Source organism: Nesoenas mayeri (assembly GCF_963082525.1).
Source record: "Nesoenas mayeri genome assembly, chromosome: Z".
Classification (NCBI taxonomy): Eukaryota; Metazoa; Chordata; class Aves; order Columbiformes; family Columbidae; genus Nesoenas; species Nesoenas mayeri.
This window is the reverse complement of record NC_137542.1, coordinates 13,791,781-13,807,855: the sequence shown is the minus strand read 5'-3', so window position 1 is coordinate 13,807,855 and position 16,075 is coordinate 13,791,781. Positions and strand designations below refer to the sequence as shown.

Below are 16,075 nucleotides of genomic sequence, written 5' to 3'. Positions count from 1 at the left end.
AAGCTTCAGGAAATACTTCCAAGATGCAGTAGTATTTTTCGTGCCTAACCATGGCTTTGGCTTATCCTTTTTCTTGTCTTCTTTCAGGCTTCCAAGATACCACAGAACTGCTGCCCACTTCTTGTGTTTGTGAATCCAAAAAGTGGTGGTCTGAAGGGTCGGGATCTGCTGTACAGTTTTAGAAAGCTGCTAAACCCACATCAGGTCTTTGAACTCACCAATGGTGGCCCACTGCCTGGGTAAGTCATCAGATTTTTTTAATTATTCTATTTATGTTGTTTTCTTATGTTTTGAAAGCATGGATCAGATTCGCTTGTTATGAAGATATAAATTGCTTCTGTTGTGTGCGTAACGACCAGAGCAGCGGATCACTCCTTCTGACTGGTTCTCACTGTGAGAACAGATCTAAACTTTGAGATTCTCTAAAGAAAAGGGAATGAGAGTAGTTCCTGAGGTATATGCTTGTATGAAGTCTAATGGAGTCCCATCCTGAGAAAGTTATATGCAGTTTTCAATAACACAGATTTAACAATTATTAAAAATAAACAGATTTTATAATTGAATGGGGATGGAAAGAGAAATGTCACATTGCCCAACGAGGGATCATTTTTGCTTTTATTTCCTCTGAAGTTTCATGGGAACTAACAGGAAAGTGTAATAAAATTTTCTGTCTTGAAACTTGGCCACAATTGCAGAATTAACAGGGCCTGCCTGGTCGCAGCTGCGACATCTCTAAATACAAGGAACAGAACATGATGTGCTTTTAGGGAGGCAGGAATCTCTTACTTGATTTAATCAACACTGCTTTGTTACCAGCTTCATAAAATTGAAAGTGATGGTTGTAGTCTACTCAGAATAGCCTCATTCCTTCAGAACTGCTGTAATGAAGACCTGTCATGACAAGCCCTTAAAAGCAAAAGCTTTCATGGGAGAAATGTGGCTTATGCAGGAGGCGGGAAGAACAAGCTGCACAAACTGTTTTTTGTCAGAACTGCACGACTCTGTTGTCTTTCTAATGCAGTTCAAGCTGCAACCTCAGTAATGCTTTTGTTTTGTTTTGTCAATGGAATCCTTCTGTAGATTTATGGCAAAGTGCGTCCACTTGTTCATTCCTCCTTGTGCAGTGGGAAATAAAAATTCCTTTGCGGGGTATCTTGGTATGTAGGGTGAAAAGCCACAAAAGGTAAGAGCGCCCAGGAAAATAGTACTATGAAGAAGAAAAGGTACTATGAGTCCTATGACAAAGTAAAGAACAAACAAAAAAACAAGAACAAAACCACGCATCACTAATCAACATCTCTACTAGGTTTTAGAGAGTTATAGATGTTCACGTTGAAATTACGAAAAGTTAGATTTCTGTGTCTTTGATGAAAAAGGACGTGATTAAGAATTAACCTCTAGATGTGAAGAATCTTGGAAGAATGTGCTTTTCACTCTTTATAACCAGCTTTATCTAAAAGTTCCTGGTTTTCCATTCATTTTGTTGAAGTTGATCCAGAAACTGATGGTAAAAGGGAAGAAAAAAATCCAATAATAATGTGTTATCCTAAATAGCATTTTAAGAGGCTTTGCTTTTCCTGTACTACGTTGTAACATTTCTCTTCCCCTTTGCCTTGTTTCCCGATGAAGGTTTCACACGTTCTCTCAAGTCCCCTCGTTCCGAGTGCTGGTGTGCGGAGGGGACGGCACCGTGGGCTGGGTCCTCGGTGCGCTGGAGGAGATCAGGCACAAGCTGGTGTGCTCAGAGCCCTCAGTTGCCATCTTACCTTTAGGAACAGGTGAGAATCACAGCGAGCACCGTTCTCCTGAGGGCAGAAGGCCTCCCAGGTTTATTTTTATTTATCCAGCCAGAAAACATCTCAGATTTGCGGTACAGATGCTGTGACTCGGTATGCAATATTAGCTTTTCAAGGAAATGTCAGTCATGCTTTCTGAAGGGAAAACGAGCAGCAGGGGTGTTGGTACAGGTATGTCTGAGTGGGCAGGAGCTGGAGAAGGCAAACTGTTCTCCTCCTGTCAACCACCAGTGCATCAGCCATTGCTGTAAACCGGTGAACTCAGCTGCTCCCTGACTTCTCAACTCCATAGCTGTTTTTTCCATCACTTCTTCTGAAAACATTTCAGATGAGACAGCGTATATGTATGTGATACTAGCACATGTGCAGCCACAGCAATGCTGGAACATTTTTTTCTGCTGGTTAACTTTTCAGTCCAGTGTAACTACTTCCGTGATTTCTTTGGAGCACCTTAATGAGATCTGATTTGTAGAACAAGGCTGATGTACTTTATGGTGCTTTTAGCTGACTTAAGAAATGCAGTCATACTTTGGGGTTCTTCATTGTTATTAGGTAATGACTTGGGGAGGGTCTTGCGCTGGGGAGCTGGCTACAGTGGGGAGGACCCCTACTCGATTTTGGTTTCCGTGGATGAGGCAGACGACGTTCTCATGGATCGCTGGACTATCCTTTTGGATGCAGAAGAGCCAGTTGAAGGCGCAGAGAATGGTGTTGCAGAACCTGAGCCTCCAAAGGTGAGCTGAGCACCGTTTGGGTCTGATTCTTAGGAACCGTTGTTCGAGTGAAAAATCAGGAGATAGATACTAATGTAGTTTAATCTTTTATGGTTTATCCATCTTTGAGCTTGGGCCTTACTGAGCTGCTCCTTAGGGAACACAGCACATGCCTGGATGTAGTGCTTCAGTTTTGGTAGGACTGGCTGGCTGCAGAACACACTTTATAGCTGCTTGGCAAAAACTGTCTGATAGAGGATTAATCAAAAGATTCGAGTGGCAATGGTGTACCTATTTGCTTCACTTGGGAAGAAATCTATTTATCAAATAAGAAGAGCTTTTTGAAGGAATGCCAAATAATTTCAGAACACTGGTAAAACTGGAGTGTCAACCAAAAAACACACCCCCCGCTCCAAAAAAAAGTACTCTCATCTTTAACAGTTTGAAAAATGGCTATGAGTTGCTGGCCTTTACAGGCAGTAAATCCTTCTGTCATCTTCCTGCCATTGCATGTCTGTATATGTGGCATCTGTTTTATATTGGCAACTGTTTTATTTTTTTGGAGTGGGAGTCCTTGTCCCTTGGTTCATATTACTTGTTTCTGTTTAGGAAAAATAAAAATCATTCGTTGTAGATGGTGATTTCAGAGCTTTATGTGGATCCTGGTTCTGTTTATCTTTTGAGAAAGAAATTGGACAAGGGAGTGTCAAAAGAAAAGTAGGAAATTGTAATAATAGTAGCAGTTATCTAAGATTTTAGTCAAGTCGCTGGAAAATCCCAGGCATTATGTGTCACTTGGAGGTTTTAAGTTGCTCAGATTCCAGATGTTTTTCACTCGTTGAAGACAGCGGTTGGTTTGCCCTGAGTGCCTAATCTACTTTTTTAAGGTGAAGGGTGTGAGAGCCAAGGACTAGGACAGAAAAGCTGTGGAACTAACTGGTATGCAAAGCAAGAATTAATTGCAGAAATAGTTGAAATCTGTAGAAACTTGAGACTAGCATATAGGGAGCTATTTAGAATGCAGCTGAGTAGGTGAAGTCAAGTTCTCCACTCATCTGTGTTAAGTCAGTCATCTTCCAAAGTAAGGAGAAGGGTCTTCCAAGCCATGTCATGATAAACCCATGGCTGATGCCAAAAATAATGATGGAGTAAGTGTTCAGCAGCTTGTGTAGTAATTGCATAAGATCGCTTTGAGAACTTGGGTTGGTTTTATTTCTGCATTGTTTTTATTTCTGCCTTATTATGCTTGTTACTTGCAATTAAGATTAGATTTTGAAGTTTCTGATACTTTGGAAATAATGACTACACATATCAACAGTTGTCCATACAGCTTTATTTTTAGTGCAATATTTCTGGAAAATGTTTTCCAGAATCTGTCAAGATGCAAATGACTTGGAGGGATCATCTGCAAAGCTTAGTTTTGTTGAAAAATTTTGGAATCTCTTCATTTAGAAACATGAGGAGGAAATCATACATTTTTTTTTTTGTCAGATTGTACAGATGAACAATTACTGTGGTCTTGGCATTGATGCAGAGTTGAGCTTGGACTTTCATCACGCCAGAGAAGAAGAACCAGGGAAATTTAACAGCAGGTAATCCCGGGGAAACCAAACTGTGCGGTGTTGTGTAACTTCCAGCTTACACTGTGGCTGATGGACTTGAAATGCTACAGGTGTCCACAGGCAATATTGCCCGAGGCAGAACTGGCACAGGGAGGAATTAAGTTATCTGTGAATTCGTAGACACAGAATTCAGGGGGTTTGTTTGGTTTTCTTTTTGGTTTTGGGTTTGTTTTTTCGTTGTTTGGTTGGTTTGTTTGTTTTTCCTTTACCAAGAGAGAGCACCAAAGCCATTTTGGAAGCTCTGTCGTTATAATTCAACATTCTTATTTGCCAATAACTGCAATGTTGAGTTCAGTGGAATTCTGAGGTACTGGAGATGTCTTATTCAAAGCCTTTAGCCGGGGGAGAGGGCAGGGCTGCTATGTGAACAATAAACACACTGTTCAGAACTTCTTTGTACGTTTCCCACCCATCCTTAGTGCCGTGGTAGCACCTGCATGCAGGTAACCAGGATAGGAAAAGATACCTGTATCTCAAGTCAGACTGTGTGATTACAAAGGTGTGGAGAGAGACCTTCCTCCTTTCTGGCATGTAGAATAATCAATAATAGTACTTTTTCTTCTTCCCATAATCACTTAAATTGATGAGAAAAAGAAATCACATTTGTGCAATTAATCAGTAATTCCTTGTAGAAACAGTTTTAACTACTTTCCCTTATGTTTGTGAGTAAATGTCCTCTAAATTGTTCCTCAGTAGCCAGAGAGAATTACAGCCAGTTACAACTATGCAATATTCGAATCCTAACTATCAAAAATATTTTCTGACTGGTTATGAGTGTAATGATGTATAGTCCCACCCATCTTGTAGAGTTGCATCTGTCATTACAGGCATTGCTTCTGTTTTTTGCTTAAAAAATTAATAATACAGGATACTGTTTGTGGTACATGAGTTTCTCCTAGGCACAGGTTTATGTTTTCAGTCCACTGGATTAAAAACATCATAGGTAGTAAAACCAGACAATACGTTTGCATACAGCGCTGCCTGTTCTAGCGTATAAAACTGTTCAGATTTATTTGTGAAATTAATATAGTGTAAGAGTTATGTTCGTTTTCTTTTAAAATATACTACTCTGACTTTGGAAAGCTGCAGCACTTCAAATATGTGTCCTTTCTTTATTGGCACTGTATTTAAGGGTTATACTCTTTTAAAAATCATTTTCAGTAAATTAACTAAGAAGAGTGGCAAATTAATGCCAGGAGCAACAGCTGCTGGCATGTGAACTGGCTGCTCTTGAGTGCAGAACAGGAAGTTTCAGTTGTGGCTACACAAGTTGCAAGTGTCCTTGGAGGGACAATGGGCTTGAGTGCTTTTCTGAACCCATGCGGTGAGTCCCTTTACTCGCTCAGGACTCTGTACCTGTGGCTGGCAGCTCACAGTGCAGTGGTGACTGGATTCCCACAGGGAATTTAGTGCTGAACTTGCATTGCAGGGCAGTAGAAATAACATATGTTGAGGCAGTGATGGTTTTTACATTGTTGAGTGCCCAGCTATGTGAGGTTATTTCACACCGTAAAACTTAAGGATCAGGGCATCTGCCATCATTCCTCTGTTCCCACAGGCTCACAGAATGTTAGGGATTGAAAGGGATCTCAAAAGATCAACTAGTCCAATCCCCCTGCTGGAGCAGGAACACCCAGATGAGGTTACACAGGAATGTGTCCAGGTGGGTTTTGAATGTCTCCAGAGAAGGAGACTCCACAATCCCCCTGGGCAGCCTGTTCCAGTGCTCTGTCACCCTCACTGAGAAGAAGTTTCTTCTCAAATTTAAATGGAACCTCCTGTGTTCCAGTTTGTATACATTGCCCCTTGTCCTGCCATTGGTTGTCACCAAGAGGAGCCTGGCTCCATCCTCGTGACACTCACCCTTTATATATTTATAAACATTAATAAGGTCACCCCTCAGTCTGCTCTTCTCCAAGCTAAAGAGACCCAGCTCCCTCAGCCTTTCCTCACACAGGAGATGCTCCACTCCCTTCATCATCTTGGTTGCCCTACGCAGGACCCTCTCCAGCAGTTCCCTGTCCTTCTTGAACTGAGGGGCCCAGAACTGGACACAATATTCCAGATGGGGTCTCACCAGGGCGGAGTAGAGGGGGAGGAGAACCTCTCTGGACCTACTAACCACCTCCCTTCTAATACACCCTAGGTTGCCATTGGCCTTCCTGGCCACAAGGGCACAGTGCTGGCTCATGGTCATCCTGCTGTCCACCAGGACCCCCAGGTCCCTTTCCCCTACACTGCTCTCCAACAGGTCGTTTGGATGCTGGAGCAGTCTTCAGTGTGGTCTGTTACCGAAGAGACCACATCTTGTTTGTGCCATCCAAGGCTGGTGGGTGGCTGCTGTGGCAGGCAGTCTCCTGGATGTGAGGTTAGGCAGAGAGAATATTCTGCACAATTTACAGCAAGTTTAGAATTGTTTTACAAAGATACAAAGCTGTTTTCTTTCTCGGTGTGGGGAGGGTTTGAAAGTATTGGTTGTTGAATTTGTTGGTTGTGGGGTTTAAAATACTACAACAGCTACTATTTTTTTGCTTCTTGGGCCATCTGTATGTGAACCTGGTAAAAGTTCTTTCCCAGTCAGTAAGATCACCCTGATAAAAGCACCCAGACGCTAATTATTGGTCAGAGCTCTTCGCTTCTGTAGTGGAAGTTTCCCACCCAGCGGTGGGCTTGTTGAATTGCAGAATTAGATGAATGGCGGTCATTTTGTTTAGCTTAATAGCTTTCCATGCTGTGTGTCCTGTGGTTCTGAGGGGTTTGCTTCTGAGGTACGTTACCTAGCCGTTTATAAGTGCTTATGGGAAACTGCAGTTCATTTTAAAAGGCCTGTCACACAGATTTCTTATCCATCACCTTCAAGAAAGAGTTTCCCAAACCTGCCCTTCTGGGTGTGCAGCAGTTGGCAAGAGCTCTGAAGACTCTGGCTTTCTGCATCAGCTCACTTCGCCTCTTCATGGCTTGTGAGTACTGGCTTCTTTGTTTTGTTTCCATGAAAGCCTGGAGAGCGGTTACTGATGCTCTTTCTTCCTTGGGCCACCAGAGGTGCTTGCTGCTCAAGCAACCACTGAGATTATTAAACTGGTTGTGTAATTGACACTGTGGTGTCTCCTTAAGTCTATGGAGACTTGTTTGTGGGACTTCTTACGAGTAAAGGTGTTTTTTCAGTTTGCTCTATCAAGGATAAATACAACATTGCAATACTTAAAAAAAAAAAAAAAAAAAAGTTTACTTCATAATCCATGAAACTGGTCATATATGGGATCAGTTTTTAACTTCATCTATTCTGAAACACACAGCTAAACTGAAGAATGAGTCCAACCTTCTGAATGTCCCTCATGAAGGGTGTATGTAGCTTTAGGGATGTAGCCATCGGGTGGTGTGTGAATGTTGGCTCTACTTGTAGTGCATCTTCTGTAGAAAGACAAATCAAAGAGTGATTCCTGAGCTGTGTAGGTCAAGTCTCCGAACTCATATGAGCAGTAGGATGTTACTTCAATACCTGTACTCTAGAGAGCCCTCCAAATAATTTTGGCAAGAAATAATGATGCAAGTGTAACCTCATCTGCGTGTTCCTGCTCCAGCAGAGGGATTGGACTAGATGATCTTTCATGGTCCCTTCCAATCCCTAACATCCTGTGTTTCTGTGAAGTGTCTCAGCTGAGCTGATGCAAGGGTTCACTGGCTGCATGGGGACGGGTGACCTGCAGGTGACACCTTGCCCGCCTCTCTCATCCCCATCAGTGTAATTTACAACAGGGACGGCAGTGAGTCTCACCTAATGCCAACCTTGCTTTCCTTCAGCACAAGGAAGGTGTTGGAGACTGCTCCAAGGACAACTTCGTCCTTCCCACCTTGCTAATTAACTGTGGTGAATCTGCTGTCTGCAAAATGTATCTAACCAGGGGTCTGCTTTAGCAGATACTTATTCATTCTACCCAAGTGGGCAAGGCAGTGTGTCTACTGTGTGGCTGATGCTAACAGTAGTCTGACAGCTTCCACTGGCACTTTCTCCCCGAATCACATCCCACGTGTAGATGTGCACAGACAGACAGGTGGCAATTCTCTCTAGTGGTGGATGTACAGAGATCACCCTTCCAAGCTTGGCTGGCCGTTCTGCTCATAAAACCTTTCAGACACCGTCAAAACCACTGAGTAGGAACTGGCGTGGTAGCATCACAGAAATTGATTTGTTCATTCTTACTTGGTCTCCAAGTCCTAATAACATATATGAATGGAACATGTATGCAAGAATGGAGCAGTGGGGTGAAATCTCTGCCATTTGCCCTTGGTTGCACATCACAGGGTTCTGTATCCAATCTCTCTGGATCTGGCGGACTTGCATGATCCCTAAGTGCTTCTTGGAAGTCACATAATGCAGGACTGCGTGCGCAGTTGTGGCACTGTGTCATGTTCTTTCAGTTTCTGCCTGCTTCCTTCTACATTTAACAAAAAATAATACTTCTCAGGGATATTTAAAGTGTTTCCTACCAATATTCTGTTATTTTTCAGTTGTATCCGAATAAGACAAAACCTGTCTTAGCATAGACACATCTTATTGTCTGAAGCAGAGGCATACATTAAGCATATGTTAACTGGTGTTACATCAGGTACCTTTAATTGGATGCTGTTTAAAACTGTTAGTATATAAGGCTAATCATTCCCATTGTAGTAAATTAAGAGCACTGAGCACTGTCTGTCTGAAGAGCTGACTATAACCCACATGCTAAACTTGTCTTTCCCACTTAAATGTCTACAGCGTTTAGACATAATGCTTGAGAGATTTTGCAGAATTGGATTCCAATGACATCCATGTGCTAGACAGGTCAAATAATGGAAATTTATGCTTTTTATTTTAAGGTTGCCCTGAAGGCCATGTATCCAAAGGTTTCCATTACTGAAGAAAATAGTGTTTAAATCACATGTGTTTATGCTATTCTTAAAATATTTTGACATTTCTGGGGATGCCATAAAATCTTCTTCATCTTTTTTAACTCTAAAATTAGAGATCTTAGAGCTCTGTCACAGGTTAACATTACTAAGCATGTTTTAAGTTTCTACAGCTGAGTGTATTTCAAATGAATTAGCAATTGTAAAGACTTGCAAAGGTTGTTATGCCTTAATTATTCTAGCACTGCATGAGAAAACATTTTAAAATGTTTCATGAAGACTCCTAGCTCTTAGTTAAAAAACCAAAAACCTGTATTTTAGCCCAGAAGTGTACCTTTCAAAGAGGCATTGCATTCAGGCAGTGCTTTAAGAAGGAATTATTTTTCTGTAGTAAAATTTCACAGATCTCCACATGCCTTGACAGCACAGATCATCCTTTAAGTAAAAGTTATATGAACTTTTGTGGCTTACGCTTTGTTTTTGCATAAAGCTAGAAGAATTTGGAGAGGGTTTAAATGGGAAATCTCTTTAGCATACCTGCTAGAGGATGGTACTGCTGTATGTATGAGAAAGCGCTGTGCTGGGCCTTACTTTTTAGTTACAGGATGTTTGTCTGCTCTTAGGTTTCACAACAAAGGAGTTTACGTCAAAGTTGGGCTGCAGAAGATAAGTCATACCAGAAACCTTCACAAAGACATAAAGCTTCAAGTGGACCAGCACGAGGTGGAGTTACCAAGTATAGAAGGACTCATTTTCATTAATATACCAAGGTAAAAAGAAGACGAAGGATCCTGTGCAAATGCACGTCTGGCTGTATGAATGGAAACGCTGCAAAATGTTAAATGGTTAGATAAGATGCTGAATAGGTGGTTGTTACTGGGTATTTCTGATTATTGCCTGACTTGCTGGCTTTGCCATGGTGCCTCAGGAGCCAGCTATTCATACCATTTTGACATAGTTTTTCTGATTCTTTTAAAGTTGTGGTCTCACTCCACATAAAGATGGCACTATCTTGTTTTCCCTGTGCAGACCTCCATCCATTTGCTATTTCTTCTGTGTCCTAACAGTAATTTGGAATGATTTCATCACCAAAGGTCTTCACACTTCTTTTGGAGCAGTTTTCTAGTAAAACTTGGCTTTTTAGGCATGGTTGTAGGCCTGTGGCTTCTGTCCACTACCATTTTACCCCTCGCCCAAGCTATTTGAATGGTCCACTGGATTTCAGCATGACTTGTAGAAGGATGATCAGCTTGCACACCCTTGTATGCTAGAGACCAGGTGCCTAAGCAGCCCCTGCAGTGAAGGACAGCCAGGATTACACTGCCAAACGCTGTCCAGGCCCCACTGCCAGCTGTTTGGGGTGTGTGGAGCCCGGGTAGCTGTGGAAAACCCACGGTTCAGGCACCTTTTGTGGGGTTGTGGGGGCTGCCCTGGCAGCTGCAGAGAACCGGAGTTACTGCTGTGGGAGAAAGGAAGGCAAATCTGTGGGAAATCTGGCTGCCTTTGGTGGGCTGCTGGTAGAGGCAGGTTTTGTGCTTGCACAAAACTGGCAGATAATTAGTGCTGCCATACTACTTTTTTCAAGTACACCCTCACCTCAAAAGTACCTGTTATCTCTTTTTATTTAGTCTGAAAATGTTTCAGCTTCTTATTGAAATATATATTTACATGCGCCCACATGTATGTGCACTTGCACATACACACAAGTATGCATTGCACATGAGAGCTGTGGAGAAAAAAAGATCACGATTAGTGCTGAGCAGTCAGTACACTAAAACATTAAGCGAGTGATTTGAGTAAGGAGGGTCAATACTGCACAAAATGCAACATGGTGTTAAATTGTCAGAAGTGTTTCAGAGGACTGAAGTGCAGGAATACCTGCTCAACTACAAGTGGCTTTGGCCACATACAAGAATAAAAACTTGATACTGTGTTAGCTTTAGTTCCTCTTCAGTAGCTTCTATGAATATTGTCAAGACCAGTAAGATCTATGTCAAGTTCTTCAGTCTCGGAAGCTAAGGGTTAGTTTAGCTGTAACCTGTAGCTGTAACCAGCAAACTGAAACTCTTTGGAATGACTTTGTTCTTACCTACTCTTTTTCTTTCAAATGGAAACTACTTATTTCACTCCCATTTTCACTCCTAAAATATCTGTTCAGAATTCTTCCAAATTTTAGGAAAGTCCTTCCTGCTTTTGCGTTGCAGGAAAGCTGTGTTGTCTCATCCAGCTGGTGGGGAGCAGAGTGTCCAGCTTTCCAAGTCTGATGAAGCAGCCATCACTCGCAGGGCTCGGGGCAAGGGAGCTCTGGGTTCCTGTGGCAGGTGGGTCTGTATGTGCTGACTGTGGTGTGTTCTCTACGCAGCTGGGGGTCCGGAGCCGATCTCTGGGGGTCTGAGAGCGATAACCGCTTTGAGAAGCCACGCATCGATGATGGCCTGCTGGAAGTTGTGGGTGTGACTGGTGTGGTTCACATGGTAAGCTGATGTCCCAGTAAAAACAGAGCATTGCAAATGTGCAGTCCTAAAAAGTATGCATTTATGTTAAGGATATACCATTGTTTATTCAGATACTTGTTGCGCCACGCAGAATTGGTTACAGACCAGCACTGGCTGTCTGTGAACAACACGTTGGGATGTCGGGAGTTCCGCTGCAGCTGGCAGGCCTGTCCATGGACTGCAGGGCCTTCTCATTGCCTGTTTATTGGCGTGCCCTCAGGATCCATGCTTAGGTGTCAGACTGCAGCAGGTGGAATGGAAACTGAAGAGACCTGTGGCTGGATCAGAACAAGTAATAGGAGTGTGAAGAACTTGGTAAAAGTTCGTGGTGAAAGGCTTCGTGTCTTAAGTAGGCTTTGAAACAAGGCCAGAAACATACATGTTTACATATATATTAAATACATATATATATATAAAGGAATGCACCCACTTTCTCATAACAGGTAACATGTTGTCAAAACCAAACAGGCCATGGTATGAAAACAAGATTTTATTTTAACATTACAAAAACACCCACTCTTCACTTAGTGTATTTGCAAAAAGTCTTGTCATACCTTATCACGGCCAGGGCAAAGATTCCTTCTAGACATGTGGCTGTGTAATTACCTGCCACAGGCTTTCCGACACCTGTCTCTGAGGATCTGATGCTAGCTGCTTTTCATCTGAATGCTACATGAAGCAGGTGGTATGCGAGTTCTGCAAAGAATATTATGACTCCATTTCTGCAACTTTCATTCTTCCACGTATTACCTATTTTTACAATGGCCTGCTGTTAGCAATGTGGTCCTGTGGGATGGTAGGTTATTTTTGTCTTTTCCTCATATTTCTTTCACTATCTTAAGAAATCTGCGTGTGAAAAAGTATATGTGGTCAGGTTACTAGAGACAACTAACCCATACAACCACCAAAAATGGAAGGTGAGTGCTTCAAATTGTTTGTGCAGCTCGACCTTTGGTGTTGGCAGATTTACAGTTTTGTAATTAGATCTTTTTAAGGAAGACAAATATACAACATTCCATTAGAAGAAGTGGTTTAGTAGAGATCCTTAAAATATTTGTGAAGTTTGAAGCAACAAGGAGTGTACCCATTGCTTTGGAATATGAGTGTTAACAAACCTGTGCTCTGGTTTTGTGATCTTATGTTAAGGTTTTTACTCCCGTGTTCGGTGTCTGTACACATTCCCCAAGAGAATGTTGCAGCAGAAAGTTCACTGTGCTTCACTTTGTACTGTTAACACTGAGCCATTAGTTGTAGTTGAGTAGATATATATGGTATTGAGTATATATACATATGTATAAATGCATATGGAGTTGAGTTTGGGAAAACTCTCCCTTTTAGTAAAGTGCTTTTAGTCTTTTGAGTTTCACATGTGCTGAAGTCTGTGTATATATTTAGGTGTTCTGAAAATGTGTTTACTAAGCTATGGAGGGGGGAAGTGTAAAAGCAAATGACTTTTGTGAGCGCATGCTCCCTGGCCAACCCGGGCAAACAGATTAATTACCTCTGTGTGTAAGATGTTTTGCTTCCAGCAACCTGTGCAGGGGTATCTGAGTTCTTCTTGCACTAACTTAAATAATTAATGCTGTGTCAGTAAAGGCATCTTATCCAGATTATGCCTAAATGGTTCTTTTTATTTGAAACTTAAAATATCAGGTGAGGATAAAATTCTGTCCACTCAGTTTAAGTGCAGCTAATATTTGTGTGTCTTGTTGGTTGCTATGATTGATATTCTGGCTTTTACTTCCTAACAGGGTCAAGTACAAGGTGGTTTTCGATCAGGAATCCGCATAGCCCAAGGCTCATATTTTCGTGTAACGCTCCTAAAGCCAATTCCAGTTCAAGTTGATGGAGAGCCCTGGATTCAGGCCCCTGGCCAGATTATTATTTCTGCTGCAGGACCAAAGGTACTGGCTGTAGGTTTGTCTTAGCATGTCGACTTTGTTCATCAGTGGATCTTATGATATCTTCTTGCTTATTTGTTATGTTCTGATGGTTAACTTTAAAGAAACTGGTTGGCACAGTGTGGTAACTGTTGGATAAATACACAGCAGTTTCTACACAGCATGGTTTGAGGGCCCTCTCCACCGGCTCAGATGTGGCTTGTATTTAAAAAGAACAGTCCCTGAGCTTCAGCCTAGTGACTTAATTTTTCCCCCTCTATTGAGACCTCCAGGCAGTGTTGCTTGTCCTGGAGCAGACCAGGGTTATGAGGGTGGTGGCAGAACTGCAGTGTGCGGGGTAGGAAGCGTCTGCTGGCAGTGCCGGAGGAGGGAGGGTCTGTCAGAGACCAGGAGGGGAGTCTGAGAAAATACTTTGGAATAAATGGTGTCTGTTTTTCCTTGGTATTTCAGTGTATATGTAGAAGGAAAAACACATCAGCTACCTAAGAATTTAACTTCTTTGTTCACACTGAAGTTGTGAAGTAACTGTCACAGAGGCACCCCGAGGTTAGTTTAAGGGACAACAGGGTCCAAAACAACTTCTATTAAACTGGTGAGAAACAAGGTTTTAGCACTCCAAAAGTGACTTAAATACAGGTTCGGATATCAGTTGAGGAAAATTATTAAGGGGCAGCAACTAATAATTCAGGCGGTCCACAGAGTGCATGCACATGGCTTCACCCAAAACGATGCTGGAGCCGTCCCTGAGTCCCGGAAGAGTACACACTTGCCTGAACACGGTGCGGGATTATTGTAAAGAGATACATGTACTCGTAGTGAGTACGGGAAGTGTACACTGGCGATTCTGTGAGGGTAAATTTATAATACACTCGCAATCCTGCGAGGGTTAATTTACTTACACGTGCAAATGTGCACAGAATATTACACGTGCTTATGTGGAACCGTGGGAGGAAAATACACCCGCGATTATGCAAGGATTAATTTTACACGTGCTCATATCGAGTACGCGTGCAAATGTGCACGGAAAGTAAATACACTTACAATCCTGCGAGGAGAAGCTTTACTCACACCGTGGCGACACGGCAAGCACAGTCTCCATCCCGGGTGGGATGGGGCTCGGCGCAGCATCTCGCTCGTGCTCCGAGAGACCCGCAACAATGGGTGAAGTCTTGACGAGAATCCCGTTTTTATTGGCTGATCAGATCTGACTGTAAGCATTCTAGAAGCTTCTCTGCACCCCCACCCTGGCTGTGGGTGCGCCTGAGGCCTCCAAACATCCCCCACACTGGCCGCAGGTGCCCAGCGGCTCAGTGGCGCCTCGGCACTCCCTTCTCCTAATGGCCCTGGCCAGGGGCTCTGGGGCCAAACAAAAGAAGCTGTCAGCCTCAAACAGCAGAGAGAGAGGGACATGTGTCTACTCCTTCCATACTGAAGGAGTTGGGGGAGAGACAGGGGTTTGCATCCTGCCACAGTAACCATTTTGCAGTAGTTGATGCTGGTGTGCACTAGTCTACACATTTGTCTGCTACCTTAAGCTTGTTTTCTTAACTCACAGAAATTTGTTGCTACAGGCAGTGTTGGAGAATATGTAGCCCCACCGGGAGGGCTACCAGAACAGTGGCCCTTGCAGAGGAAAAATGGGTGAAAAAGAGGCTCATACCTCAAAAATTTTGGAATATGTTAAACTTTGTTCTTTTCCTGAGAGAAAGATGGGAAAAGAAAAAGAACAAACCTAACTTGTCCTTCCAGTGACAAATATTTCTATCTTTCTATCAGGTTAGTGACTAATAGCGTTATCTGTATATTATGTGTATGTATGTACATGAGTATGTGTGCACACACATACATATCCTTATACATCTATATACACATACATACATGTGTATATATGTTTATGTAAAAAAAAATACCAAACAGTTAATACTGTAGCTTTATAAGGGTAGGTGCTTCAGATAGTTGGGTACTTCTGCTGCAGCTCCAGCATTTTACTTGTTTATTAGTTAGTTGCCTTAGATCTGCTTATAGGTGACTACAGATACTTTAATACTCACTTTCTTTTAAAACATTCCATTGTAGGTCCACATGTTGAAAAAATCCAAGCAGAAGCAGAAAAAAACTGGAAGCCTGAAAGAGATGAGAGTGGATAGCGTGTCAGTCTCTGAGGGAGGACGCTAAGTGAAGGCCCGCGCTCCGCAGCGATGCAGCACACCCACTACCGAGATAGTTCAGTGAAACCGAGTGCAGACAGCTGGTGAAGAGGGTTATGAGTGTGCCTTCCATTACATTTTGATAGTACTGGGTTCTACTTCATTTTTCAAAGATAGTGCCTCATTGTTACAAATAACTATTACGTACCACTTGTCTCCTCCAAAATGTTTACTTTGGGTTGATTTTCCGTAAGCCGTTTTCCAGTTTTTCGTGTATATAGAAACTGAGGCCAAACAGAGATTCCAAAATGCTGAGATTCATGCATCTACTTTCACAAAGACTCTTCTCCTCCTCCCAGCTTTTTTTTTTAAGAAAATAATTCCATATATAAATTTTGGTGCATTGTTCTATAAGTGAAAATGTGTTCCTTAAAATTACTGCTCACAGTAGCCTACCAACCAAAAAAAGGCAAAGACATGAGCTGCTGAGAACTCCTTAGATCAGTCCAGATAG

General features: G+C 42.4%; 1 protein-coding gene across 1 annotated transcript in view; it reads left to right on the top strand.

Annotated features, from left to right (window-relative positions):
- Window positions 1-15,627, top strand: part of DGKQ (diacylglycerol kinase theta) — a gene marked incomplete at its 5' end in the record, with an annotated part of 96,374 nt that extends 80,747 nt beyond the window's left edge. Inside the window, 8 exons of the mRNA XM_080362334.1 lie at window positions 88-239; window positions 1,630-1,778; window positions 2,349-2,530; window positions 4,001-4,101; window positions 9,642-9,788; window positions 11,381-11,492; window positions 13,265-13,417; window positions 15,491-15,627. Of these exons, the coding sequence (XP_080218460.1) occupies window positions 88-239; window positions 1,630-1,778; window positions 2,349-2,530; window positions 4,001-4,101; window positions 9,642-9,788; window positions 11,381-11,492; window positions 13,265-13,417; window positions 15,491-15,589 (1,095 nt within the window). The 3' untranslated portion in view covers window positions 15,590-15,627. The remainder of the gene's footprint in view (window positions 1-87; window positions 240-1,629; window positions 1,779-2,348; window positions 2,531-4,000; window positions 4,102-9,641; window positions 9,789-11,380; window positions 11,493-13,264; window positions 13,418-15,490) is intronic.
- Between the last annotated feature and the right edge of the window lie 448 nt (window positions 15,628-16,075).